The sequence below is a fragment of the Catharus ustulatus genome, chromosome Z (genome assembly GCF_009819885.2).
Source record: "Catharus ustulatus isolate bCatUst1 chromosome Z, bCatUst1.pri.v2, whole genome shotgun sequence".
Classification (NCBI taxonomy): domain Eukaryota; kingdom Metazoa; phylum Chordata; class Aves; order Passeriformes; family Turdidae; genus Catharus; species Catharus ustulatus.
This window is the reverse complement of record NC_046262.2, coordinates 12,873,522-12,900,133: the sequence shown is the minus strand read 5'-3', so window position 1 is coordinate 12,900,133 and position 26,612 is coordinate 12,873,522. Positions and strand designations below refer to the sequence as shown.

At 37.0% G+C, this 26,612-nt stretch overlaps 1 protein-coding gene across 3 annotated transcripts in view; it reads left to right on the top strand.

Annotated features, from left to right (window-relative positions):
* Positions 1-274: 274 nt before the first annotated feature.
* Positions 275-26,612, top strand: part of FYB1 (FYN binding protein 1) — a 44,553-nt gene continuing 18,215 nt past the window's right edge. The window contains exons 1-7 of one of the 3 annotated variants that reach the window (XM_033086237.2): positions 275-388; positions 6,123-7,302; positions 20,301-20,481; positions 22,102-22,151; positions 23,263-23,282; positions 24,073-24,119; positions 25,482-25,599. In XM_033086237.2, the coding sequence (XP_032942128.1) occupies positions 6,150-7,302; positions 20,301-20,481; positions 22,102-22,151; positions 23,263-23,282; positions 24,073-24,119; positions 25,482-25,599 (1,569 nt within the window). In that variant the 5' untranslated portion in view covers positions 275-388; positions 6,123-6,149. Of the gene's footprint in view, positions 476-6,122; positions 7,303-20,300; positions 20,482-22,101; positions 22,152-23,262; positions 23,283-24,072; positions 24,120-25,481; positions 25,600-26,612 lie in introns of all 3 variants that reach the window. The other 2 variants (XM_033086235.2, XM_033086236.2) reach the window with 2 other exon arrangements.

The window sequence follows — 26,612 nt, the reverse complement described above, 5'->3', positions numbered from 1 at the left end:
ACCTGGGAGTGGGTCATGTAGGCAGGGTTCTCAGTGGTAGCAGGGCACTGGACCTCTGGCCATTCTACCCTTTATGCCTGTAATTGCCACACACATTTCATTAGCAACTGTTCTGTAATGGCTCAGGCTTGTATGCACTGAGGCAGCCTCACAGAGCAACGCAATATGGGGTAAATGCAATACTTTTGGATATCACATGGTGCTTACTGCTAATGGAAGCAGCCAACCAGTCTGAACACACTTCAGTTCCCTTTTCCTCCAGCACTTCTTGCCTAATATCCTGTGGAGAGCAGTAACTGTTCACGATAATGAAACCCACAAGTGTATCTTGTGAGAAGCAAGAACTCTGTGAGAAGCAGAACTCATCTTTAGCAAATAGACCAGGCTGGTAAGTTGATACACCCGTGGACTGTCACATTGAGGGAGCCAGTTTTTCTGCTTGTATCAAAATACTGGAGAGCTTTGGGATATCCAGGTAAACTGTACATGTTGTATATGTTTGTCAAAAAAATAAGCGTGGAAAGTTCCAGAAGAAATTGAATCAGCACAAGGTATTGAATATAACTTAATTAATTGGAAGTCTAGTTGTGGATTTTACTTAGTTTAGGAGCTGAAAAGATGCTAAGCTGACAAAATGGGCATTTCTCTCTCAGAGTTTTGGGGTTAGTTCTCTGAAATTTTACTAAAAGTGGTCCTAATTAAGCGGCCTTTGCGTTTAAAATAATAGCAGGAATGGTATCACTCAAAGGCAATTATTTTTTAGTTATCCCCTTTGCATTATTTATTGTTTGTTAAGTTATGGGTAGGGTATCAATTAATATACCATACTCTGGGTTGAGATGTCAGTGTATGTAATTGGTTAGTAGTTGGTCATGGAAAATATTTTCCTTTCCAGGTATGAGTCAAAATGCTACTCCAAGTCTTAAAATTGCACAAGATTTCCTTTAAAATCACATGGGATCCTGAAATTCTTGAAATAATGGTAGGAACTTTGCACTGAGAAGAATTAAAACTTTTCTTCCTTGAGACTTGGAGCATTCACTTTAGTGGTATAACCAGACAAATAAGACAATCATAAGACAGTGAATGTATGCACTATTTATAAATAGGGTTCTGAGTGAAAAGAAATATGTTTCATTTCTAGGCAGATCATGAGAAAATTTACATTATTCTGAAAGGAATAATTGATAAAGGGTATTAGAAGGCACATGAGAAAAATAATTTTTAAAAGAAAGTTATTAAGTATCATGAAATTTTGTGTATATACAAAACCATGTTGCAAAAGAAGTGGATATGAACTAGTCTGTTTATGTCAGATTCAAATTCTTGATGGAAAATTTGAAGACACCAGGCTTCTGTTGTTGAAGACCAAGTTGGCAGTGGTTGATAGTTCTTATTTTCACTTAGACAGGTACCCAAAAAAATCTGTTAAGAGAGAAACTTTGTCATGAGTCTATTAGGATGTAGGATGAAGAGATGATCATGCCTCTGTTGGTACTTTGTGCATAGTCTTTGACAGAAGCAGTTTGGGAACAGGATGGGATGTAATCCGGCTGTTCTGGTCAAGCCCTGTGCCCTCACTTGTCCTGGTCTCAAACTCATCTGGAACTGTCCTTTTATTTTTCTGCAGCATGAGTAGCTGGTCTTATGATTAGATAGAAGACGAGAAAAAGGGGCAAGAGAGATATAAGAAGGAATATAACAGGCAGGCAGAGTGGAAAATATATAGAATACACTGTGACCAGGCTGGAGCACTGCCTTGTCTGATTTTGACAACTATATAGTCTCATATATGTGCCGGGTTTTTCTTGCTGGTGTTAGAGTGATGTTTGAAATGATGCTCTCAGGGTAACATAGGGGCTGTCAGCCTCTGACTGGGGAATCCCTTAAATTTCTCTTTATCCTCTCCATCCTAAAGGTCTGCCTTTCATATAAGCCCCAGAAAGAAGACTAGCCTGTCTCCTCATTCTTAAGTATTATCTGATGAGGGCTCATTTATCTTCTCTACCAACCATTGTATTAGCAAGTTTTGTATGAGCAAATGGTGTCTCTTTGTCTTCTTTTCATGCTTCTGCTACACACATTCATAGGTGCAGAGCATTGCAATTTCTCAACTTCACTTTCCAAATGCTGCACTTGCTCTTAGAGCGAGTCTTGAACTAGTAATTACAGCTAGACTCAAGGGGAAGAAAAGTAATTCGGAAATCTCTTCTGAAAACAAAATTTTGAATAACGATAATTCTGAGGTGTCTGGAAAAGAAAGTAGTTAAGCAATAATTTATCACAAATTCAGAATGCCACTGGCATATAAGCAAAAAGGTATGTTGCCTCAATTCTACTAACTTCAGTAGAATTTACATCAGACTTATATAAAGTTGCAAAATAATTTTCAGATCTGTATTTTTCTATAATTCTCTGTGTAATTTTCCTTGTCATTTTTATCCATTTTCTTATTCCTTATATGCTGTCCATACTTTAGAACTCAGTTCCCTTAGTGCTTGTCAGCTTCTCTGGTTATTTCACTATCACAGAATTCATGATTAAGCATAGTTTTCTTCTTAAAGGGATAGTTTTATAATCTTTATTTTATTACTCTCTAGCAAACTCATCCAGATCTGATTTTGAGTTTTTAGAGGGTATATTTAGATCCCATCACTTGGGAATAGAAATTTAAAAGTTACAGTTGAGAAGAGAAAAGGTGGGGGGTTTATTTTTTATAAATTACATCTGTATGTGGTTTGAATGAATTCTTTGTATAATCAAAAGTTACATATTTTTCGTTTGCCTAATTAATGGTTGTATGCACACACATCTGCTATTCCATTCACTGATCCAGTGTTGCTGTTTGAAGAAAAAGTGGCCTCAAGGGGAAGTTGAAGTGAAATAATCTTTTGGCTTCACCAAGACAGGAAAGTAAATAATAAAGCTATATTTATGGCAAGGCAAAAAAAACCCAAAAAACCAACATTTTGTTCAGGCTGCCAGTTAAGACTGTAATACCCATACTAAACTCAGGAAGAATACAACTGAATTTTTTAATGTACTTTTGTGTTCTCATTACAGTGTACTTCTGTACAGAAATGTGCAGCCATATTGTAAATAATGGGTAATTACTTTTGTTAACACTGAGGTGTAACTAAGTGCAGCTGTGGAACAATTCTGCACAAGTGTAGCTTGGTAGCTGTGTCAGTCTACTGAAGGCAGTGAGAGCCTGTGAAAGCTCTGTATATAAAAATGTATCTATGGCATGGGAGCTATAGCCTAGGTATTGATGTAGATTTGAGCAAACACATCTCAGTCATGCAATTATCTTGCATGAAAGGAAGTCTTACTGTGCATCTTATGTGCTGCTTACATTTCACATCAAGAGCTGAAAAGCCAAAATATTTTGCACTGAGTCTCCAATAGAGACCAAAGAGAAAGTTCAGAAAATAACCCAAATACTAGCTTTTGCATGACTCTTCTGCACAGACACTTTGCATTTTAGAGGGGAAGGGTAGGGGTAACTTAATCTCTCTTCAGAATCTTTTCAAGTTCCCATGTAATGATTTGCAACCTACTGTATGCGATAATGAAGTAGGTAACTGCTGTTGCTTCTGGGAAGGGAAGCACGGAAACTGTGGCGCCTACTCTGTGAGCCACAAACAAAACATTTTCTTTTTTCCCCAGTCCCCCTGTGTAACTGACCAGTCAGGCTCTGTGTTAGAATCTGCGTGGCTTCTAATGTAACACAGTTTACACAGGCAGAAACTGGTGTTATACTTTAAAGAGAAGCAGAACGATTTCACCGAGTTTGTTATTCTCTTTTGATTCTTGCTATTACCTTTACCAAGTAAAATAAAGAGGCTTTATTGTTAATTGTAAACTCTTCCACGTGTCCAGGAACTTATCCTCTTGCTAAGCTTGTAAATATGCATGACTAGGACAAGGTTTGTTCACAGTTTTGGGAAGAAATTTATTTTACAAAATTCATTGACACTCCTAACATGCCAATAATGAATGGTTCATTTGAATAATGAATAGTGCATTTGAAAGAATGTATGATTGTAATTCATGTAGTTAATGCAATCTTGCTATTGCAAGTGTAGAAAACTTTTCAGAAACCATACATCATAATAATAAATTTTTTTTCAAAGTCACATTCCCAGCTTCCTAAAGATCAACATGCTGAATGGCTCTTGCAATACAAAAGTATTGTAATTTGCAGAGTACATTTTCTTGTATTTCAAATAGAAGAAGTAGCAAATAAATCAATTTGTTGCTATGACTTTCAAAAGAAATTAGTTGCTGAGTTAGCCAAGCAACTGATCACATCCTAACTTCGAGGCTCTAAAGACTTCAGACATATACTATAATTACAGTATCTCTACATTTATCTCTGTATTTTGTTATAGACCTTAGAAAAAGATAATGAATTAGTACAAAGTCAAAAAAGATCAGAGACGAAAGGCTTTTTATTCTCTCTGGCCCTGCTATTGGCTTAACTGTCTAAGGTGTTAAAATCAGTGCCTTGTGAGGTATTGTGGGACAAATTTTGAATGATTAGCAATACATGTACATACCTCTGCAATTTAATTGTGTGTGTGAGAGAGTGTGTATGCATCAAACAGCAGTAGATGGCTTAACCCTGATAATCTCCATCGTAAATGTGTACTTCCTCCCTTCTCTATGTGCACAAAAATATCCAACAATGTGGTCGCTGGGTATAAGTTTCATTATATCTACCTTGTTTTGGCTGCATTTAATGTAAGTAATTTGTAGCTTAACACAATCGATTTGGAAAGATTTGATTTCTTGGCAATACTGAAAGACTTGGGATAGTTACCTTTAAGTTGCAGAAGTCTCTTTCTCTCTACATATATAATTACTCCAACATAACAGGCTATTTATGTTATGAGATACAATCAAACGGAAGGCAAAAGGAGCAAAAGCCCAATTGAGAAGCTCTTGTTATTGAAGTAAAATAAAAAATCACAGAGCACTTGCTGAACCATAGTAAAGACACAGTTCATTAAACCTCTAATTTTTTTTCAAACACCTATTTATTATGTTTTGTAGCAATACAAATGATGATTCAGAACCCAACCTAGTTATAACATTCCTGCTTTGTACTGTAAGTTTTACATTTTAACTCACACAGGAAGTCCAGGTTCTACTTGTGAATTGTATGTATCAATGTGTCTGCCATAGCTGCACCTCTGCTGCTGTTGTCAGCTGGGAAGAAGACATCTTGCTCCCAAGGGCTCCTGAACTCAAAGATGGCCCATGCTCAATACATGGGATCACTGCCTTTTGCTCCCATCCTGCACTGATGTATTTTATTTTTTATTAATTCAAATGTATTGAATTTTTTGTTTCAATTCATAATTAAGACTGATCCTGAAAATTACTGAATTGGGCTAGTTAAAACATCTATTTTTAAAAATAATAAAATATAATAATTTTAAAATAATAAAATATATTTTATAATATTGGAATTACTGAAGTTTTTTTAACAAGAAATTTACTAACTTTGACAATATCTGGGGATATTGATTGTTGTTTCTTTCACTTTTACTTCACATATTTTCATTTTCTATCCATACATGCACAGTTTTATTCAGATGCAAAATGGAGAAGAGAAACAAGGGAAAGTGAGGGTGGGGGGAGCAGAAAGTAAAAAAATTCCTGAGAAAGGAAAGAGGAAAAGTTCACAAAGGAACTTGCAGTTCTCAAAAGAGTTAGCAGGAATAACATGAATCTGGTACATTCCCCCAGGTTTCAGTACAATCAAATTTTTAGGTATGTTGATTTTGAAGTAATTTGTAATTTCTTAAATTTATTATGTGTTCAGTTCACAATTTCAGAAGTAAACAGAAATTATAATATGCCCAAAAAGACCTGCCATACCTGAAGGGCAGCACCTGAATGAAAATTTTAAAATACCGTATAAATGCTGCAAGGATACAGCAAAATGCTCAGCTTCTCGTAACCTTACAGGAAGATGAGCTATAGCACCTCCTCAGCCAATCAGCAGTACTAAAACCTCAGACCAGGAAACTCTTTAAAGTACAATATCTGTGAACATTGCAACAGTACTTTCCCATTGCTGCCCTTTGTTTTTCTCTTCTTTATGTTAATAGAGTTTGAAGCCACGTGTGAAGTTACTCATGGAGAAATATGAGATATCTGACAGAGACACAGAGGATCCTTCAACCAGCCGACCTACGAAAGTCCCAAGAAGAGACATCCCCACAGGATTACAGACAAGGAAAGCAGCACTTGAGAAATTAGCAAAAAAAGGAAACGTTGAATGTTCTTCAGGACCCAGTACCCTTCACAAACCTGTTCAGCCTAAGCCTCCTCTGTCAGTCAAGCCTTCAAGTGATGATAAAACAGAGAAAGATCAGCCTAAGCCTCCTCTGTCAGTCAAGCCTTCAAGTGATGATAAAACAGAGAAAGATCCAAACCCACCACGTTTGAGCCTAGTGGCACAAAGGTTTGGTGCTCAGTTTCAGCCCACTAACAGAGGAAATGATGAAAAAACTGGATGCACTAAATTCTCTATCAAAACCAGTGATCCGTCAAAAGAGGACCCAAAGCCTTTGAACCTAAAACCTGCATGGAACAAATTCAATGCTCCTCGTGATAAAGAAAAAAATCTGGGACCAAAACCTAATTTAAATTTTGCGTCACAGGAGAATGAGGCAAAACCTGTATTTTTGAAAGCAGCTGAGGAAACAGTAAGGCCTGCAACACAAGCAAATGAGCCCAAGCCTCTTGCTTCTAAACCACCTCTTGCACAGAAACCTTCTCTAATCAGTGAGGTATCTCAGAGTGAAGACACTTCTAATAAAAGTGTTTCTGTGCAAGCACAGCGGAGACCTAGAACAAATATACATGTACGCCATGAAGTGACGAAAATGGGTGAAAGTAGTAACTCTGCTGCAGAAGCTGCAGGCAGTCATTTTCCTAAAAGTGTTCAGAAGCACTCTGGCTGCAGGTCCAGTTTATCAAAAGAAGCCCCCAAAACTGTGGCAGAAGGCACTGAAGAAAAGCGAGTAAGTGCTGCCCGGAGCTTTTTCCAAGACAAAATCCTCCAGGAAGAGTCAAGGCCTTCTCATACATTCCATAAGATGAATACGGCACTTGCGGGAAGACCACCAGCTGCATCTCAAGAGAAGGGGGATGGAGACAAGAGTTCTAGAATGCCTAAGCGTCAGATCTTACCTCCAGTGTTCAAGCTGGGACAGCCCCCAAAAAAGCCCAGCAGACCCCCCAGACTGCAGCTGGGACCATTCCGGCAGAGCTGCCAAGAAAAAGGTAAGTCCACTCTGTTCTTACTTCCTTGGGTATTAGCTTTTTGATGCATTTAGAGTCACATTAATTTCAGATGGAATCTCCTCTGCTGTTCAGAAATAACATGACACTTGTGCATGCGAAAACCCCTTAAAGCTGTCACTTAGGCTTCCACACAGGACAGAAATTAAAATTATATTGTCTATTCCTCAGCAATAAAGTTCAAGTTTAATGTTTACTGCATTGGGTTCACCTGTTTCACAAAACTACTCAGATGTAGCTATGGCTTGTGTGAGGGAGTATTTTCTCAACATTTAAGTCCTGATTTAATTAGACAGATCAAACTTAAGTTCTTCAATTTTAAGTTTAGTTAGTGAGAAAGGGGATGCACCATGGTGTGATTCTGAGCTCTAAAGCTGCTGACAGTGGATGCTCTAACTCCATATTGTGCATGTGTGGTACATGAGACACGTTCATGTAATTTAGTTGATACATAATTTGTCCTTCTGTGTCTAGAATACAGCATGGCTTGTGTTTCAGCATTTCTGAGTACACATAAGGCTGGTCTTCCTGAGGCAGAAGAGGTTCACAGGGGCTATGGCAGCATGAAGAAGCTCAGAGCTGATTTCTCTCAAGAGAAAAAGCCTCACTAAAAACAGTGTCTGCATGCAGCTATATGTGGTGTTACTATTAATTCCACTCAAAGATTAGGATTATATCAGTAATAAAAATGTACTTTCTTGTCAACTGCTATATTCTGGTTTTGCTCTGTTCCCCTACAGGTAAGGAAATATTCTTACAAATCCAAGATTTTGAGGCCAGGATCCTCAAATGATGCAAGTTTATGTAGGTCTTTAAAACAAATATGCCTATATACAATCTCAATACAGAAAGACAGCATTTTCAGCCAACTACACCAGTGCATGTTTTGGTTATATAAGAAGAGCCTTGCTAGTTAAAACTTTGAGAAGTCCTGACAAAGGCTGGAAATACAGAAAATGACAATTTATTTGAAACACACATTTTAATTTACTTTAAGTAATTCATGGAGGAATTTCTATTTGTTATTCTGCTCATTGATTATTCAGGTTTTCTTCTGGTTACCATTCAGTTATAGACACAAAGCTATTTTTTATCCTGTTTTTAAAACTGAGCATAAGAAATATTTTTCTTCTGCATTTTAAATTAACATTGTGAGCTGTAAGAAAAATATCAGATTTTTTGTTAGAAGGAGGGTGCCCAGTTGTCACTAACCAGGAGTAAGAGCAGCCACCACCCTGACAGTCATGGGAACATGAGCTAAGGATGGAGCTGCCCGGCATGGTGGCACAAGTGGTTTTTCAATTATATTGCAAAACTCACACACAACTAAGTAGAAATGTAGGATCAGACATGGTCTTCTCTATCTCACAGTCATATAGGGGCAGGTCAAGAGTGAAAGATTTAGAAACCACATCCAAGAGAAGCTGTCTGTAGTGTCCCTGAACTTCAGCCTTCCCTACACGGCTGACATGTAGACCTTGATATTTGGTTTGACTTTAATTAATGCAGCCCATTTCTTTATGGCCAGAAGTCTACACAGAGCAGTTCTGGTAGATGAACAAGTTGTTCTGTCCTGTTGTGAATCCTGAACAAACTCCTTTTCAGCTCAACAGTTACTCATTGTTGATGGGTTTCTTGGAACATAAATAACAAAATCCACCTGCTTTGGAAGGGTAGTTAAACTGAACTGTATTTTTTTCTTAACTGTCATTTCAAGAATCAAAGTCATGTCAGGAAGACACCACCCTCATAGTACAGATTCTTCCTGTTCATTACTGTGACCTGGTGAACAGAAGCTTTCCATAGTTGCTTAATTCAGTGCTGTGATTCAGGTGCTGAAAATAAAGAAGACTAAGACTAAGCAATTTTTCCATTCAACAGAGCTTTCTGAGATCTAACCTTTGGTGCTTTTGTTGTGTAATAGGGCAAAAGGTAGGCTTTGCATTGTCCTTTGAGAAGAGAAAACCTCTACACATAGTGTTTTTTTACACTTGTGTTAGGAGCATGTGCCTGCACTATAGGAGTTTAAATTCTACTTTCTCAGAAGTATCAGTTCTCCCCTAGTTATTTGGTTATTCTTTCCTATGAAACCTGTTTTACTGGTTTTTGAAAGTAAGTATTCAGTGGGCATGAAATGACATTAAAGGTTAGAGGCTGAAGGACTTAGCTTTGACACAGCAGTCTTAATTAAGTGTGGGAGAAGGATTTAAATCATCCACTATGCCTGCATTAATATTTAGGGATGTTAATTTGATGTTGGCCTTGCTGTGGATTAGAAATTTTCACCTAGTCCTAAATATCTTTTCATGTGAAACTTCTATAGATACAAATGTCTTTTTCAGGAAAGTCTGACTAGTAAAGTGCTTCTGTTTTCCAGGGAAGGCAGACTTTAAGAAATTCCTATCTGGGCCTGCAAATACATGGCAGGATAGTAAATTCCTGTGTTACGTCCCATTCCAGATTTTCCCTGACAGATTATATTAACCTCATCTAAGAATCAATATGCATGTGCCTTCTATGTTCAGAAAACAATACCAGCTATATTGTTTTATAATGAACACCCAAGGTCTTAGAAAAAAAGAACAAAATCATTTTGCTGACAGCTTTCCAAGTGAGGCCACAACTGTAGTGTTGCTTCCTGAGGAGAACTGCACTGGGCGCAGTGGGATCACACAGGTACAGGTGGCCACACACACAAAGCCAGCCAGAGGCTGAGCCCCCATTACTCTACACACCTCTGCACAACTCCTGAACAGCAAACACTGGGGTTTCAGTTTTTCAGTGAATGAAAAGTGAGCATATGCTGTCAGTCTGCTTCAGTCAGAGAGAAAATTCCTCAGAATGTTTAAGAGCCTCCGCAACAAAGGATATTAAGCTATGGGGGAAACCCTACCAATCTGGAGATTTTGAAACGTTACCTTCAAAGGTCAGGGATTTGTCACATAATTCTGCTAAAATATATGGACAAAACCGCAAATTTAAGTGCCAATATGGCTTCCAACATTGAAAAAGATAAAGCACTGCAATTTAAAAATTAATTCAAACATCCTGAGAGAAATATGAATGAGACAGTTATTTATCTGTCTTTAGTTAGCTAGTTATTTAATTAATTTACCTAAGAAAACAGATAAACCAACATTGAGTGTTTCCTTGCAGGTGCTTGCTCGGAATGCAGCTTGCTGCTATTGGGTATAAGGAAGCAAAAGTGCACAAAACATATTGCAAATTAATATTTAAACTCATTTTGCTTGATTATTGCTTTAGCTACAACAGTCTGCAACATTTTCCAAATGTCTTAGAGTATATTTTTATTTTTAAAAGAGTAAATTGTATGCACTTAACATCAGAAGACAGCTCTCCATTGTGAATTGTGAAAGCTTCTGCAACTGGCAGAAGATCTGCTCCTAAGTATTTCTGGTTTTATTTGTTATGGATTATGTGCCACACTTATTCCCTTCAAGATTATCAGAGTCTAGTGCATTGACAGTAAGATGTGGGTAGTATGTATCACAGGATGGAGGCACAGAAATCTATTTTTCTCATGTATTTTGGAGTTGTTCCTGGAGCTGACTGCTCTAAGTGCCATTGAGTCAGCTATAACCACTCCTGAGTGCAAGCTTCAGAAACTAAGATGCAGAATTTAGGACTCAGGAGAGAAACCATATGAATGCACCTGTAAATTATGGTAAGAGGTTTGGCATGTAGTTTGAACAGTTTTGAGGCCCCTTCTGTTTTGAATCAAAGCATATGCGTAACATATTCACTCAATAGGTCTGGACCTCTGCAAAGGACTGAATGAAGCACGTGAAATGTTTTGTTCTACTTGAAACCATTGCCCACCTTCCAATAGGGTCAATGCTGGATGGATTTAACACAGTGCTCTGAGAATTACACTGCATACAAGAGCAGCCTTTGAGAAGTGCTGAGAGCAGTAGCTAGAAAAGAAAATTCATAAGGATGAAGAAAAAAGACAGCCATGAGTCTCTCATGGAACGAGACAGAAAGGAAGCTGCTGAAGAAAAATAAGTAAAACTGATGGAACTGAGTAATTCTTTCAGCTTAGTAAGATTTCCTTAATTTAGTTTCTAAAATATTGTTATTTTGTATACCTCTCTCGATTCACAAACCGAAACACCTATTTATGCACCTTCATCATGTATACTATATGGGTCACAACACAAAAGCATATCTGCTCTATTCAAGCACTTCAAGTGCTCTGAAACCCGTCCAGATTCCAGAAAATAATGTGAACACAGAGCATATAAATAATATAATTTAAAGATTGATAAAAGTTATAAGAACTGGCTAAAGTTTATACATATTTAGCTTAAAGCTTACTTTGCAGCTATTTTTAGCAAGAGAGTGTATCCAGCACATGACACTATTTTGTAGATAGCTTTATGGCGAAGTTGGAAAACACTCTGTTTTCCCTGATACACAAAAGTGCTGTGGTGATGGAGCTGTGGACATGTTGCTGGTACCATTACTGGAGAATGCATCTTGTACCCAAAAGGTATCTAGCTCCAAAAAAAAAAAAAAAGAACTTTGTGGTCTATTTACTTGTAACTACAAGAATGATTGGCATATACTCTCGTATTTCTCTCTGAGCTTAAAGTTCTAATTTCTCTGTACTCTTTTAATAGTTCCTTAGCAGCTCACAGAGGTAAAACCTATGTGGGATGCACAGTGTTTGAATTTGAAACTATCTGTGCCCTACTGATGTAAGTATTTTCACTATTTAATTTTCTAGACCTGTTTTGACTCACAGGGAGAATGCTCTTAATGAATCTTCAACATTTGGTAGGATAACATGGGTAATAATACAGTACAAATTAATATATTTCATTGTATAAGACATATTAAAAATAATAGTTCATTATAGTTCAGATAGAAAACTTCCAGTTGTTCTTGAAAGTTTTGATATTAAATGCTACAATAAATATTCATTATTAATAGACACAAAAAAAACCCCCAGGCCTTTCATAATGAAGTCTTAGGAACATTTTGAAATTATATCTAACAAATTTTTTTTTAATCCTAAAAGGTTCATTTTAGTTAAGAACATTCCTGAGGTTGTTGGTTTCCTCTTGAAATTGAGCCCTTCTCAGATATGTGCATTTGGAACAATGGTGTTCCTTGTTTGCAAATTCTGAAGAGAAAATTTGCAAACTTTCACTGTCCAAATGCAAGACTTTGTTGCATGGGAATTTTTTATGAAAATTATTTTTTATATACCATGGTATGTATGATGCAATTATTTTTCACATTGAAAAATTTTAAAACTCTCGTCATTTTTTTAGTTTGGGAAATAGTCACATTTAAAAAAAAACTTTTCCACTACATTTTCTTTTAGTTACCTTTGCATCATTGTACACATTTTGTTTTGTGTTCTCTTTCAAATGTAAATTAATTACAAAATATTAATTTTAAATTATTGCTATCTTATATGTCCTCCATCACGGAATGCTTTCAATTTTTATTCTTTGTTCTTGCCTATGAAATGATATCATGCACCATAAAATTAATTGACTCAAGTTTATAAATATTTTTAGTAGAACCAGAAGTAGTCATTAAAGCTTTTTATCAGAGAAATAAAAAGTTTGAACTGCAGTTCAATTTGGAATTAATTTTATGTTCCTCTTTAGATAAGTACAGGTTTCTGTCTATGATAACACATCTGCAGTTGGAAATCATTTTCCTTATGCCAGTTAGCACTTCCCAGGTGAAGAATTAGGAAAATCTAACCTCATATTTAGTCACCACAAGGCTGAGTCCTGCTAACTTTTCCATACTGAAATGCATTGGGTGAAACTGTGAGCCCTCTTTTGGGAGTAAAACTGTGTGCATGCTTAGTGTTTTTCAGCCATCAACATTAAAGGTAGATTTAGATCCTCACTTTCATGTGCTGTATATTCTTCATCTTTCTCTACATATATGTAAGGGGGAAAATCCCCTACCAGGTATGCAAACTCTGAGAATTATATGAGTTAGAATAGGTGTTAAATGTTATGTGAAACACCCTTAAGGCAGTCTGTGCATCTGTTGTGGAAAGATTTTCCAGTTGACACCAATGAGAAATTTTGCTTAAAACAGAACAGATTCTCCACCGCTTTGGTCATCTTTTTCATGATGTATGAGCAACCATCAGCAAAGTGATCTGGTAAGGGATGGAAACATAAGTCTTCATTTCCCCCTTTTGCACCTTGTCTAAAATTGCACCCTTTTGGGATGTAATTTTCTTTGCATGCAGGAGGGAAAAAAAGAGCTTAACCACCTAACTGGGAGGAGAATCAGGAGAGATGAAGAGCAGAGACGAAAAGAAAATTCGTAAAAGATGTACCTAGGTATTTTTAAAAGTAAGGTCTAGACTCAAGGAGAACAACCAGAAACTTTCTATGTTCTTTGTTTTTAAGGTGTGAGCAGTGCTGCAATTTAACCTTGATTGCTGCAGTATATGTAACAGCCTAATCAAAACCACTGAGCTTCTGCACTGTTTTAAGTTTACCTGCTCACTCTGAGCTCCAAATCAGCATAATAGTGAAACCTGAAACCATGGTTTGTACCTAAACGATTATGTGGTTAGGGAAGCAGAGCAGAGCACAGCTCTCTGCACATTACAGATCAAGTAGGAAGTGGCTGATCAGCTGCTGCAGATGTTGTTGCGGGTTTTTAGTACATGCTCTGTAAAACTCAGAAAGCTTCCCAGGTCTTGCATGTAGAAGTAGTGAAGTGCTTTGCAATAAAACTGAAAAGCTTGTTGGGTTTGCAGAACAGCCCAAAAGCTTTTTGCTTTATAAAAGTATTCTTTTAAAGTGCAAGACTTTCTGATGTGTAATTCATCCAAATATCCTGAAGTAATTTTATGATGAAAACTATAAAAATTCACTAAGAATTTTAAAATTTCAAGCATTTTTTCCCACAGAATATTTGAAGTTTCCTTGTAGTACCTACTCATTGTCAGGTTTTCTTAACATTACCAAAAGCAGGAGTCAACAATACACCAGAAGCTCACTGCATCAGGCCTTAAAGAGAATAAAGTTGCACCAAATACCATACTCTAGTCCAAAGAAAGAAGATGTGGGTTTTTTTAGAATGCAAAGTCAAGAATAATTTTTTTTCCTTGCATCTGCAAGAGTCTGTATTGCTATGGTAGGGATTTTCTTGCATACTTACATGTATTTATGCAGTCTATTTATGGTGAAGCAGGTATGATGAGACCACTCCAAATGGAATGTGCACAGTGCTATGCATTGCTCTTCATTTCCAGTTTTATTTAGGATGCAGTCTTGGTCCAGAAATTTCTAGATTGAGGCAGGCTGTATGCTACAGCCTGATACCTTAAACATCATTAACAGTTCAGTCTTTGTAGTTAAGTCTGGACTGGTTGGAGGCCAGGCTAATGCATTTGCAAAATAGTGTATTGCAGATAAGATCAACACAGCTGTTCTGAGCTAACTGGGATTTCTAAAGTACTGCTGGCTTTGGGAGCAGGTATACATTACTGCTGCAGTCCAGCCAAGGGTGAGAAAAATATGAATAGCTGAAGCCAGACCACTCTCTGCTAGGACAGGATATTTTCCTGCTTCAAGGGAGATTATCAAAATTATTATTTGTCATTGTTACCAATTAAAAACTTTGTGCCAAATAAACACTTTCTGTTGCAACACTGATTGCATTGAATAGACGGGGTTTGTATTGAACTTCAGCTGATGGATGTAGAACTGCAGGTGTGAGTGCTAAAAAATGTGCAGGGTTTTTTGCTCTTCGACAGCTTCCATTCTGCTCAGGTTGATAATTGGATGTTCACTTTTTTCTGTGTGCCAATCTCTCACCCAAACACCGAGATACCCTGGTATTTAGGGAGGCAATAAATAGAGACATGTCATTTAAGCTTTGTTAGTACTGGAGCCGAAATCACCCTTGCAATGAGTCCAATTCATTTTATAGTTTTGAAAAACAGAGAACTATCTGTGACCAAACGATGGGATAGAATTCCCATACCACTAAGTAATGCTTGTTCCAGGGGTACTCAATTATGGACTTTGGGCAGTGCTAGGACTTCCCTTCATTTTGCCATGTATTTTTGGTATTAGCATCTCAGGACACAGTGATAAAGTAGATCAGGACAACACTGAAGGTTTTAGTAGGGTGAGAATGGCTTTTTCTCATTCTGTTCTGAATGCTTTTGCCCACATAGAATTCACAAGTTCCAAAAGAGCTGGACTTCTAATTTCTGTTTGAATTCACATGGAAGAGGCGTAGAAATTATGCTCTTTTATGCAGAAAATCTGTACATGATGAGAAGATGTGATCTTTCTCTAGATGTCATACTGGCTACCAAAGATGCATCAGTGTTTCCCTTTCACAAGCCAAGAATGGCAAGGGTCAAAGTCACAAGTATTACAACAAAACAACTTCAGTGTCCTTCACTTCCCAGTAAAAAACATTCCCAAGAATGTAAGTGACCTTTTGGCCACTGCCCATATGGAAGCTGTTTGAAAAAGTTCTCCAAGAACACAAGATAGGTTTTTGCACTGTTCTGTGCATGTTGTATTGTAAATGCTGAGGATCTGGGCATGATTAAAGAAGTTTGATGCCACAATCAGCTGTGTAATGGGATATTTGGGGCATTCTGTGAACAGTTTTTATGGCAGGTTTCTCTGTACAGCTGCACAGCTGCAGTCCCTTTTCTTCTGTTCTTTGATTTCTTTTGAAGAGCTTCAGTTTCTGCCTCTATTTATTCAGTGCAACACAACATGTGAAAAAGCTAGGAGTTGTTAGAAGAGAGGAGAGGCTATTTGGAAACCTAGGTGTTAGCTGTCAAAGCTGCCACATAGTGACCCCCTCTAACGCTATTTACTGTGATCAGAGTGCTTCAGGTGTTTGTGAAGCCAGGACATAGTTTCAGTTTAATTTCTTGGTCTGAGTGCCTGCAGCTGACTGCTGTTCCACTACCTCTACAGAGCTTTTCAAAGTTTTTGTTGTACAAAGTGCTCCAGATTTAAAATAAAAAATTAGTGAAAAATTTTTTTAAATGGAGCAAAAATTAAATGCTCCACCAAAATAGGAAATAAAACATGTTTTGATAGCTTTGGATCAGTAGACCTGATTATAGCACCTTTTTTTCCCAAACAGCTTTTCCGCATGTCACTTTCCCACCTAGATCATGCCACTGTTTCTAGTATTAGAATTAGTACCTACATCAGTTGTAAGTGTAACTATTTAAGATAATTAAAATTATAATGGAAAAGAAGAATCAGTTCTAACAGTTAGAAAGTAAAAAACAGTATTTCCATTAATATGATCATCATTTAGTTATTGTTAGATTATAACAAACTGCAAAAATTAAAAAGGACAGGTTGTTCAGCTTTTCTACTTAAAAATAAGCACTTAATCTAAAATGCATGTGGTGTCCTTCCTGGCTCAGTTTCCTATTGCCTGGATTTGCCTCTCAAGAGACATCATATGAAAGAAGTATTATGCACGGAGTCTTGGGAAGAATTTTTACCTTAGTCCTAGAAACTTATCACAAGAAGTAATACAATATGATGATAAAAGGTTCAGATGCATGGTGTGCACATGCACAACACAATAGATACAACCACAGGAAAACTGATAAAGGATTCCCTATTGAAACACAAAAATAAATTTGAGAGTATCATTAATACCAATTAACATGTCTTTCAGGAAAACAAAACAAAACAACAACTACAAAAACGTGATGAAACAAACCAAAAAACCAGACTCTTTTGTGGTTTTCTTTTATTCTTTTAATCCTTTTTATTAGAATCTTGAATTCAGCTGTTATAGAGAGATACATGTTGTCAGAGGTATTCATCTTTATAAGAAGTTTTAGGGCAATGAGAAATTGTAACTGGTAGTCTGTGGATGAATAAACAATGTGAAGAATTAAATACTAAGATGTAGTCTCCAGATACTCAGGTATAACAAGAGCACAATCATGTGTAACTTTGGCTCCTTTAACCAAAGTTTGCTTTTATTCGACTGCAATTGTACATATATAATGAAGAAATGTAAACCATGAAACCTATGAAACAAGGTTGTGTGATGATTTGGGGGAAAAAATCAAGTTATAAGCAGCTCTACAATTGGGTAAGGACCATGATGAGACAGAAGAATATAATGCATAAAGGTTATAAAGCTTGTAACTCTAAATTCATGTAGTTTTACCCTTAAAGAATTTTCATAAAGGTTTTGAATAAAAGCTTTTTGCTCATGGGAATTATGTAGTTTAATAGTCAGGAGTCAGCACTTCCAAAACAGGAGGAGAGATGACAATTGGAGAAAATACTGAAACCCTCTGAATGCAATCAGTAGAGATATGGCCAGTAGAGATGAAGAATGATTTGCAATTTTCATCACTGCATGTAGCAGACAAGTGCATGCACTGTAGAATTGCACTGCCAGATTTTCTAAGTTTTGGAAAGGTTAGTGATATAACAAAAATAAGTATGAATTAATTGCTACATAGGGAAAAAAACCCACAAAACAAAAATAAAAACAAAAAAAACAAGAAAAACCAAAAAACCCCAACCAAACAAAAAAAAAAAAAAAAAACCCTGTTAATTTAAAAGGTTTAGTATTTAAAGTCACTGAAAAGAAATCTGAGTTATGTATTAATTCCAATGGTGTCAGTTCCTTTTGGGCATAAAACAGTGGTGATAAAAAGGTTTTTGTCTCTGGGTGCTAAGGTAAAAATAAAAGTAATAGAACTTAAAGCCTGAGGAACTTATAAAATGGTAAAATGTAGATTTTGATGGTAAGCAAACTTAAAACAAACAAGTGCCGCTACAAAAACTCTGTAGTATTCTTTCTCCTGTCAGTACCCCTCAAACACCTGAAAGACACATTTTAGCCAAATATTACTTTATTATATCTCTAGCTGTTGATCTCAATATAGCAGCAAATATTTAAATGTAACACACAGGACATCAATCAAAGGATGTCAGCATTGAATTGGAAGGGATATAAATAAGTTTTTTGTCACTATGTTGATGTCCATCCCAATGTATAGGGTAAGAACAACAGTACTAGAACTTATTTATGCCATAAATTTATCCTACTTCTTCAACATGGACCTCAAGGCATGGGAATTCTACTTTCACTGCTAGAAAATGCCTCCTAACAAATTTGCTGGCCTTTACACATGTTTCTTTTTGCCTCATCACTATGGAAAAAAAGGGGGGGAAATATAAATTATCCCTTTTTTCACTACCAGAGACTTAGGTATTAATTTTTTTCTAACCAAATCTTACCCCAGTTCCCTAGACAATGACCATTTGTTTGATATATTCAGAAATTCCTATTTTCTAGACCTCATTCTCACTATTCTTCTTTGGGTACTTTCCAGCTGGTACACATTGACTCTGCTGTAGCCTTCTCTGTACTAAGAGAAAGGATCATTTCACTTGACTTTTGGGCTGTCTTTTTGAATAAAATGTTAAAAAGATAAGTGGTAAAAATTTAATCTTGGCAAGTCTTATATTGTAAGCATCTTCTTTTGTAAGATGCATGTTCCTTAATGCACGAACCATAAAATAATTCACCTGTGCAATCATCCATATTGGGAGTATCAGTATTTTGCTGTTTCAGTAATGGAAGAACTTAACAGGTTTAAAAGGCACCATTATTCATATGTATGTTTAAAAGTTGGTGCAAGCATCCAGGAAAAAATATTTATCCACAGATTTTTGAGTTCTATGGTAGTAAGCAGAAAAACTACCAAGGCTTGGTGATTTCACTTTGATTTCCATGTGAGATATGGAAAGTTATCAGTTCCCCTTTTCCTGTCTATCACGAGGACAGAATTCCAGACACCCAATAAACTGAAAAAGCTCTTCCAATAGCTTGTTGCAATTTTCAGTTTTGATATTAAACTAAAGTAAGTATTTGTCATCGTTCATTGAGTTTTGAGTCACTTGTTTTTCCGTGTGGCTAACATTTCCTTTCCTTAACAAGATTTTAATCTCTCACAGGTGTGAACTTAAATCTCCAGAAGACAAGGGTTTTTTCTGAGCTGTAATGGATTTAAACAGGAATCTGAATTTGCTTTTTCCCTCTGTTGTTTTCTTCCTTGGATTTTCCTGGATTTGTCTCCATGCAGCTGGGGCCAGTTCTTTTTGGGTAGATTTTATTCTACTGCTAATACTCCCCCAAAAAAATGATACTTCAAAAACATCATGGCATCCAAACTCTGACTTAGTTTGCTTGTGTAGAATAATTTCTCTCAAAATCAACCCTCAGAACAATGGTTGCTATGGTTTGGTTGTGGCTTGTGCAGGGAGCATGAATTCTGTGCAGCACACTTGCACACCAGCTCATTCATGGAATTGTGGCTTTTGTGCCTGGTGCACAGAACCATCAGTTCTTAAGGCTACACCTGTCTGCTGAGGGTGTAGCTTTTGTGCAGTTTCACAAACCGCCAATTTTCTAGTCTGAGCTTACTAGGAAATTGAGTCCAGACTTTTACGACTTACATTAAATATGTCTTTGAAGATGGTCAGAGACCTGTACCTCTCTTTATAAAGGCCAAAATATATTTTCATCTCTCATACCTTCCCCTAAAACTCTTTCTCTGAGCTAGAAAAACTCAGCAAAACTACATCAGTGCTCATATGAAACTCTGCAGCTCACAATTAAGCAAATTGTGGAATTAAATTATAATTTAGTTTTAAAACACAGGTGTTATTATATTAGATGAACTGTGATTTTTTTTGTCTTGTTCATGTCTTGGCAAAGACATTTTTGTGGTCCTGTACAGGGAGAACATTCTTGATTGCAGAGGCTCCTTCTTCTACTCTGATAAGATAATGCAACAAAAATACCTAAGAGCTGGTTCAACAAAGCATACTTTCTGTTGTCCTCAGTACTGATATCTTACCCAAAACTTCATCAAACACAGAAAAATTCCTTCCTCAGATGTTTCCTTGATAAATTCAGTCTGTTCTGCTTTATTTCAGATTCTAAAAAGGGAGGTTTGATAAAGAAGGCACCTTCGTCAGCAGCACTTGCCCCGCTGATAACTCCATCCCATTCTGCTGTGCAGTTGCCACCTCCTCCACCGTCTTCTCACCCATCCCTGCAGGTGCCAGCAGTTCCCAGTCTTCCTCCGAGAAACATCAAGCCCAGGTGTGAAACAATGTGAGTGAACATAAGTTTTTATTTTCTCACCTTTCTCTGCTTATCACTTTCCTTCTCTGGTCAAAGGCTTCATGAGTTTGAAATTTATTAATGGGGTGTCTCACACTACTTTTCTTATCCTGCCCTGTACATAACCTGTTCAGAATTAGCTTTCATTAGTTTGGACCCTCCGTCTATTTAGTTGTTTCCCTGAATTGTCTTGTCTATAACAATTTTTTTTTTTGCTTTTGTTGGTGAAGGTAGGGGAAAGGGAGCAGACTGGTTTTTTTACTCAGAAGAATCCAAAGATTTTAAACACCGATAGAAAATCAGTTGCCTCAATAGCCGAAGGTTTTCCCTGAAGTTTTCTGAGCAAAGAGGGTGAGGAGGGCCAGGTCTATGAGCCAATACCCCAGGAAGCAGCTTTGCAAGCTGGAAGAACTGAGCTTGGCACTGGTTGTGAAACTGCACCGAGACCATGTTGTGGCCTTGGTGATAACCCTGAGAAGCCTCTGTTGATATGGGACTCCTTTCTTTATCCTTCTTTGAAGAGCAGTGTACAAAAGCAGAACCTCTGCTGACACAGTTATGAGTACTTGAGTCCAGCATCAAAACTGAGCAGAATCAAGCTGAGGCTGAATAATGAGCTGCTCTCTGGCCAGCCAGTACTGCAAAGAGCAGGGAGAGTTAGGGAGGCATGTCCAGCTCAGCGCTGTGTGACAGCATCAGTCCGGCCTCACAGCCACAGCACCTGCAGCACCGTGCTGGGACCCTCCTCTTTACCAAGGCACAGGAGCCAAGTTTGACACCAGACTCCTCTGAAATATACCTCCAGATGCCCTGGATGTCTGCTCTCCCATTCCTGTGTGCCCTGTAGTCTCCCCTCTGCTGAAAATTTGTGCCTGTTGCTGACACCTTTGCTTTCACCTGTCTCCATGCTTTCCCCATCAAGACAATTTTAGAACATCCCATTCTGCTTTTAATTCTGTTTTTTGATTGTACTTCTTTGATGATGACTGTCAGCCCTTATTTTCTTTCTGCTGTTACAAGGCATTGTAAAGTTAAAAGTCCCTGATACTATTAATTATATTCTCAATACTATTTCTTATTTCTCTCATTTGCACAACAGTTTAAATCTAAGAGCACCGGTGACACCTTACCTGGCCTAGCCTTTACTCCATTGTTTCTCTTGTCCCTTATTTAGACTTTAAGCCAAACATGTCGAAGTCTCAGAGCTGTATTTAGCATTGAGCAAGAATCTGACGTTGTACTTTTGCCCTGTGTAAGAAGCCTGCACCTGCCAAAAAGGTTAAAAAGCCCAACAGATTCTTTCCATTCAGTCAGCCCATCTGCCTATGGTATTGTTTTCATACCAAGCTCATCTTCATTGTATTCTGAGTGCCTTTTTCTCACTTTGATGTTTTTTACTCAGGATCAAAGTGGCCCAACCTAAAACACCGAGTCGCTGTCAGGAAGAATAATTTAGAAAATCTTGTGTGTGCTTAAGTAGGATATAGGACTCAATAGACTGTTCAGCCTTTGTATAAAATAGATAATAAAAAGCACCAGAAAAATGGTGAATGAAAATGTAATCATAAAACCGTCTTCATAGGTTTCATTTCTATATTTCCATACTTACAGAGACATAGACAATGAAGAAAATTATGATGACGTTGAATTTGTGTCATCAGGTAAGATGCATATATTTTATACAATTTAATTATTGGCTACTGGGAGAAGCTGTAAGCATGTTGTATTTATAAGATAAACGAAAATTTGTTGTATTCAAGAGTGATTTGTATAATTAATTATGCTGGTTCAGCAGATTTATGGGTGAAGATGGTTGTCTCGTAACACTAACGGGTCTACTATTTTGTGATTAATGTGACAGACTGAGAAACTGCTTTAAATTTATTTCTTCCCCTTCCCTACTCTCTTTTTATTTTTTTTTCTTGTTTTTTTCTTCTTTTTTTTTTTTTTTGTTTGCTTGGAAATATGCTGGGACCATAAATCAGCAGACTTTCGAACCTGAACCAAAATGAATGCTGCTCTTTCAGAGTTGATTTTGTGTGGTCTGGTGAAGCAGGCACTGTCCTATACTTGATTAAAAAAAAAAAAAAAGATGGGTTGACTGTCCTTTTACTGTCACTTTGTGGTCTGAGGCAGTGAGAGGCAGTGAGTTGTACCAGGAGCAGCAGAGAAGCAGATTGTGACACAAAGATTTTAATCTGCTTTCTGATCTCTCCTTGGTGGCACTTGGTCTGTGCCAGGCACACTGTGCATTTACTGTGCTTGCCACCCACAACTCACAGCACTGCAGGCTATGCAGCTGAAACAGAGCTTTTCTTACTTACTTGCCTGCAGAGGCTGGCTTAGGAAAAGAGCTTTTGGCCTACTTATTCGGCTGTTGGGCTGGTGCAAGCAAGTTCTTTGAGGTCTGTTTGGTTTTATTAGGCTTTTGACAATTACTTTTCATAAAAATAGTGATTTTGTAAACAAATGGCATAGGTAAATTCACCAATATCACTAAAGTTTTTTTTTTACATTTTTTCCACTTTTAAAATACATAGTAAAATATGCTGTTTGTAGATACTTTTTTTTTTTTTTTTGGTTTGCAGTGTTCTTCAAAAGTAATCTAGAAAAATTTTGCATTCATACCTTCATCAAGAAACAGGAGCCTGCACATAATTCTGGTTAATATCACTGATGTTATAGGCAGTTTTAAATAGTTAGTGCTAGAATTAATTGTTTCCTGTACAAGAAAAAAATAAATGTCCTGGTTTTATTTTTTTGTTCCTGTAGGTCATGGAAATACACAGAGGGTAAGTATTATCTGCTGACTTAAACCTATCTTTTTCAGCAAAAACTTACAAATTTAGTAAAATGTCTTCATTGCATTAGACAATTATTTGCAGATTTAATCCAGTGTACTCACAGTAAGTTGTAGAAGCAATTATTTGTTGTGAAGGATAGAAACAGTATCAGGGAAGCTGAGTAAACTGGGATGAATTATCAAAGCTGCTTTCTAGAAACAAAAATTAATTAAAAAAAAAAAGAAAATGCAGTATTACACCTTCTATTACCACTGACATTTCATTTCACTAGAATTTTCTGGAAATAATAGAAATAAAGGCCCTGTTCCATTCTAGTAATAGAATATTTCAGTTAATATTTCAGTTAATCTCAGATTTTTATCAGTATGTTTAAGCACCTGGCTACATAAAGACTAAACAATCTCTTGGACCCTAATCTGAGTCCCATTTAAATCCTTAGCATTCCAGTTTAAATAGGGGTAACCCTGACACTTTCATATGACACTGCAATCATCAGCAATGTTAAAGACTTTACAGGACACACTTTACAATTAAAATACCCACTTTGAATTAGGCAATCTGCTCGTATGATTCTAACAATCTAAGGCTTCATAGGTGTGGTATTGTAAATAAAAAGCAGAAATAATAGAATAGTGTATTTGAATAATGGAATAACTTGTTTTGGGAAGAATAAAGGTATTTGCGTTTTGCTATAAATGTTTTTTATATAATTTGTATGAAGTTTCTTCATGTCTTTCCAATTGTACTTAGACCATTGAAAATGGATTATTTTTTATAGGGCCAAGAAAGTGATGGAGAGATGTATGAAGACATTAATGACATCAGGTAGTAACTCTAAATTCTATAACTTATTGTACCTTTATTACTATGTTTTCTAATAGGTGTATTTCATCTGGCACAAAAGTGTTATTCCACTGCAGTCCCTGCCAGGGATTACTGTCTGCATTCATTTCCCCTGGAGAAACTCTGGTTGTTCACAGGTCCTTTTCTGAGTTAGACCTGCCATGCCCCGGCATGGCAAAGCTCCTGCAATTAAATAATGTAATTACTGGGATCGAGGTAACAGAGCTCTGATTTCTGATCTAAGATCTATGTCTGAACCACTGGTTGGAATTGCAGCCTAGGAGGGAAAATAAGCTCAGCCTCAAGGTATTATGGTCCCAGATAGATCTTTTGCTGAGGTTTTTTTATTGCTTTTCAGATACATGTTCTTAGAACCCCTATAAGAGGCTGGATTGACAATTTTCATTGTCTGAGCCAACTAGTGTAGCTACAGAGACAGAATACAAGCTCTGCTTATTCTTCTTCCATTTTGACCTTTCCTTTGATGACTCTGCTGCCCTAGTAATGTCTAAATCTACGGGATTTACTGTATTATAGTAGACAAAGAAAAACTGTAATTCCTTCTGAATAAGTAATTGATGTAGTGTATTTCAGATGCATAACAATTTTCAGCAAAAATTTATTGTTTAATTCTCTTTGATTTATAGCCCAAGTGATCCTCATTTCAGACTTTTTTTTAGCATATCTGTTTAGCAAAAGTATTTTAAAACGTAAATAAATAAGGAAGTCTCAGTCAATCAGTTCCATAGGGTTTCTAAAACATAAGTCTTCCAGCCAAATGGGAGGGCTGGAGCTGGAGATGCAGGATCAATTCCATCCCAAGCTCCCAGACCCCAGTACCTTCCAGTCCACAAGGCACAGCAGGCAGTATACCCTGGTGAGAAGAAATGAGTGCAGAAGACTGACTCATTTGTGTAAACTGCTGGACTAGGTTGCAATCAGGTTTAAAAACACAGTCCAGTGGCAGCTCAGGCTTCAGGTCAGCCTACATCAACCACTGGTGGCCTGGGTAAATATTTAACAACTGCATCCGGTAGGACACCTAGACTGCTGCCAGTTCACAAGCATGCTCAAAATTAGCTCAGAGACATTTGGACACACGCATGTGGAGCTAGATAACCTTTTCTGGTGTGTTGTCCTCATGAGGACAGACACTTTAACTTGCTTATGTAGTAAAGAGCTGCTTACTCTATCTGTTGCAACTGCTTTCTGGTTTAGAATCTGTAGCTTTGATTTCACTTGGAGAAGTCTTTTTTCATCACCTACAGTTTTTTGTCAGCCTTGGGTAAGGTAGCTGTAAGGAAGACTTGTTTCACACATTCTATCCTGGCAATGCATTTTCAGATCATCAAGGGAGAAAGAGAAGAAGCAGGGCAAAGAAGATAAGAGAAGAATGGACCAAGAGAAGAAAGAACAAAAGGAAAAAGAAAAGAAAGAGTATGACCTAAGGAAAAAGTTCAAAGTAAGAGTTTGATTTGGTAATGTGGACAAAAGTATACAAGATGCATTATTTAGCATTGCCAAGTTCAAAATACACTTTTCACCTGGCTATGAAACTATTTGTTATGGTGGGTAGTTCAAACACCTGCATAAATTCTGAATAAAAGTTTAAGCTACCTTTTTTGTTTGGCCTATGTTTGAATACAAGCTCTGCCCGGATGGATGGCAAAGATTGTGTGATTACAGTTTTCATTAAATTATTTTCTTACCTTTTTTCTATATGAGAAAGCCTTAAAATCATCTGTTTTCACTTTTCTATTTCTAATAATTTACTTTGTTAGAATTGCATCAAAAGCCCGTAATAAAAGTGGGAATTGAATCCCATACACATAGTGTTGTTTGCTTCACTAGTCAGATACAGAAGTATTTAGACCTTTAAAGATTTCAAATTATATTGCAACGCCTTGCCCTTGCCTTAAAGGGACTTAAAATAAATTCCAGCCTAAATGAGGAGGAAGAAAATAAGACTTGTATAGGAGGGTTACAGTCATTCTAAATGATGAGACAGTTCTTTCTGTTTTAAATAATTTTTGCATAGCTGGTGGTCAGCATGCTCTCACAGTTTACAAGTCTGACAGTCAGTTTTTTTAACTAATGCTCATTCACAATTCTCCAGGGACAATTTCACTGTCAGTGTAAACAGGGGCAGCTTTGTTTTCCTTCCTGTTATGCTCTGTACAGATAAAGTCATAGTGATTCACATCATGGCCTGGTCTGAATGGAGAGCCTGAGTTAAGAAGCAAATATTAGAGGTACACGTAGTTAATAATAGTGAGTTAGCTGGTGTTTGTTAGGTGCCAAGTCTATTTTTTAGACCACTCACAAGAAATCTAGGCATTAGTGCACAGAAAGCTTTTAGCTTATAGACTTTGCTCCTGCAGCCATTAAGATATTTTATTATTCTTAAACAAATATATTTTTAGTGCACATTTTCTTTCCCATTTATTGGCCACTTTTACAGGATAGATATTCCTG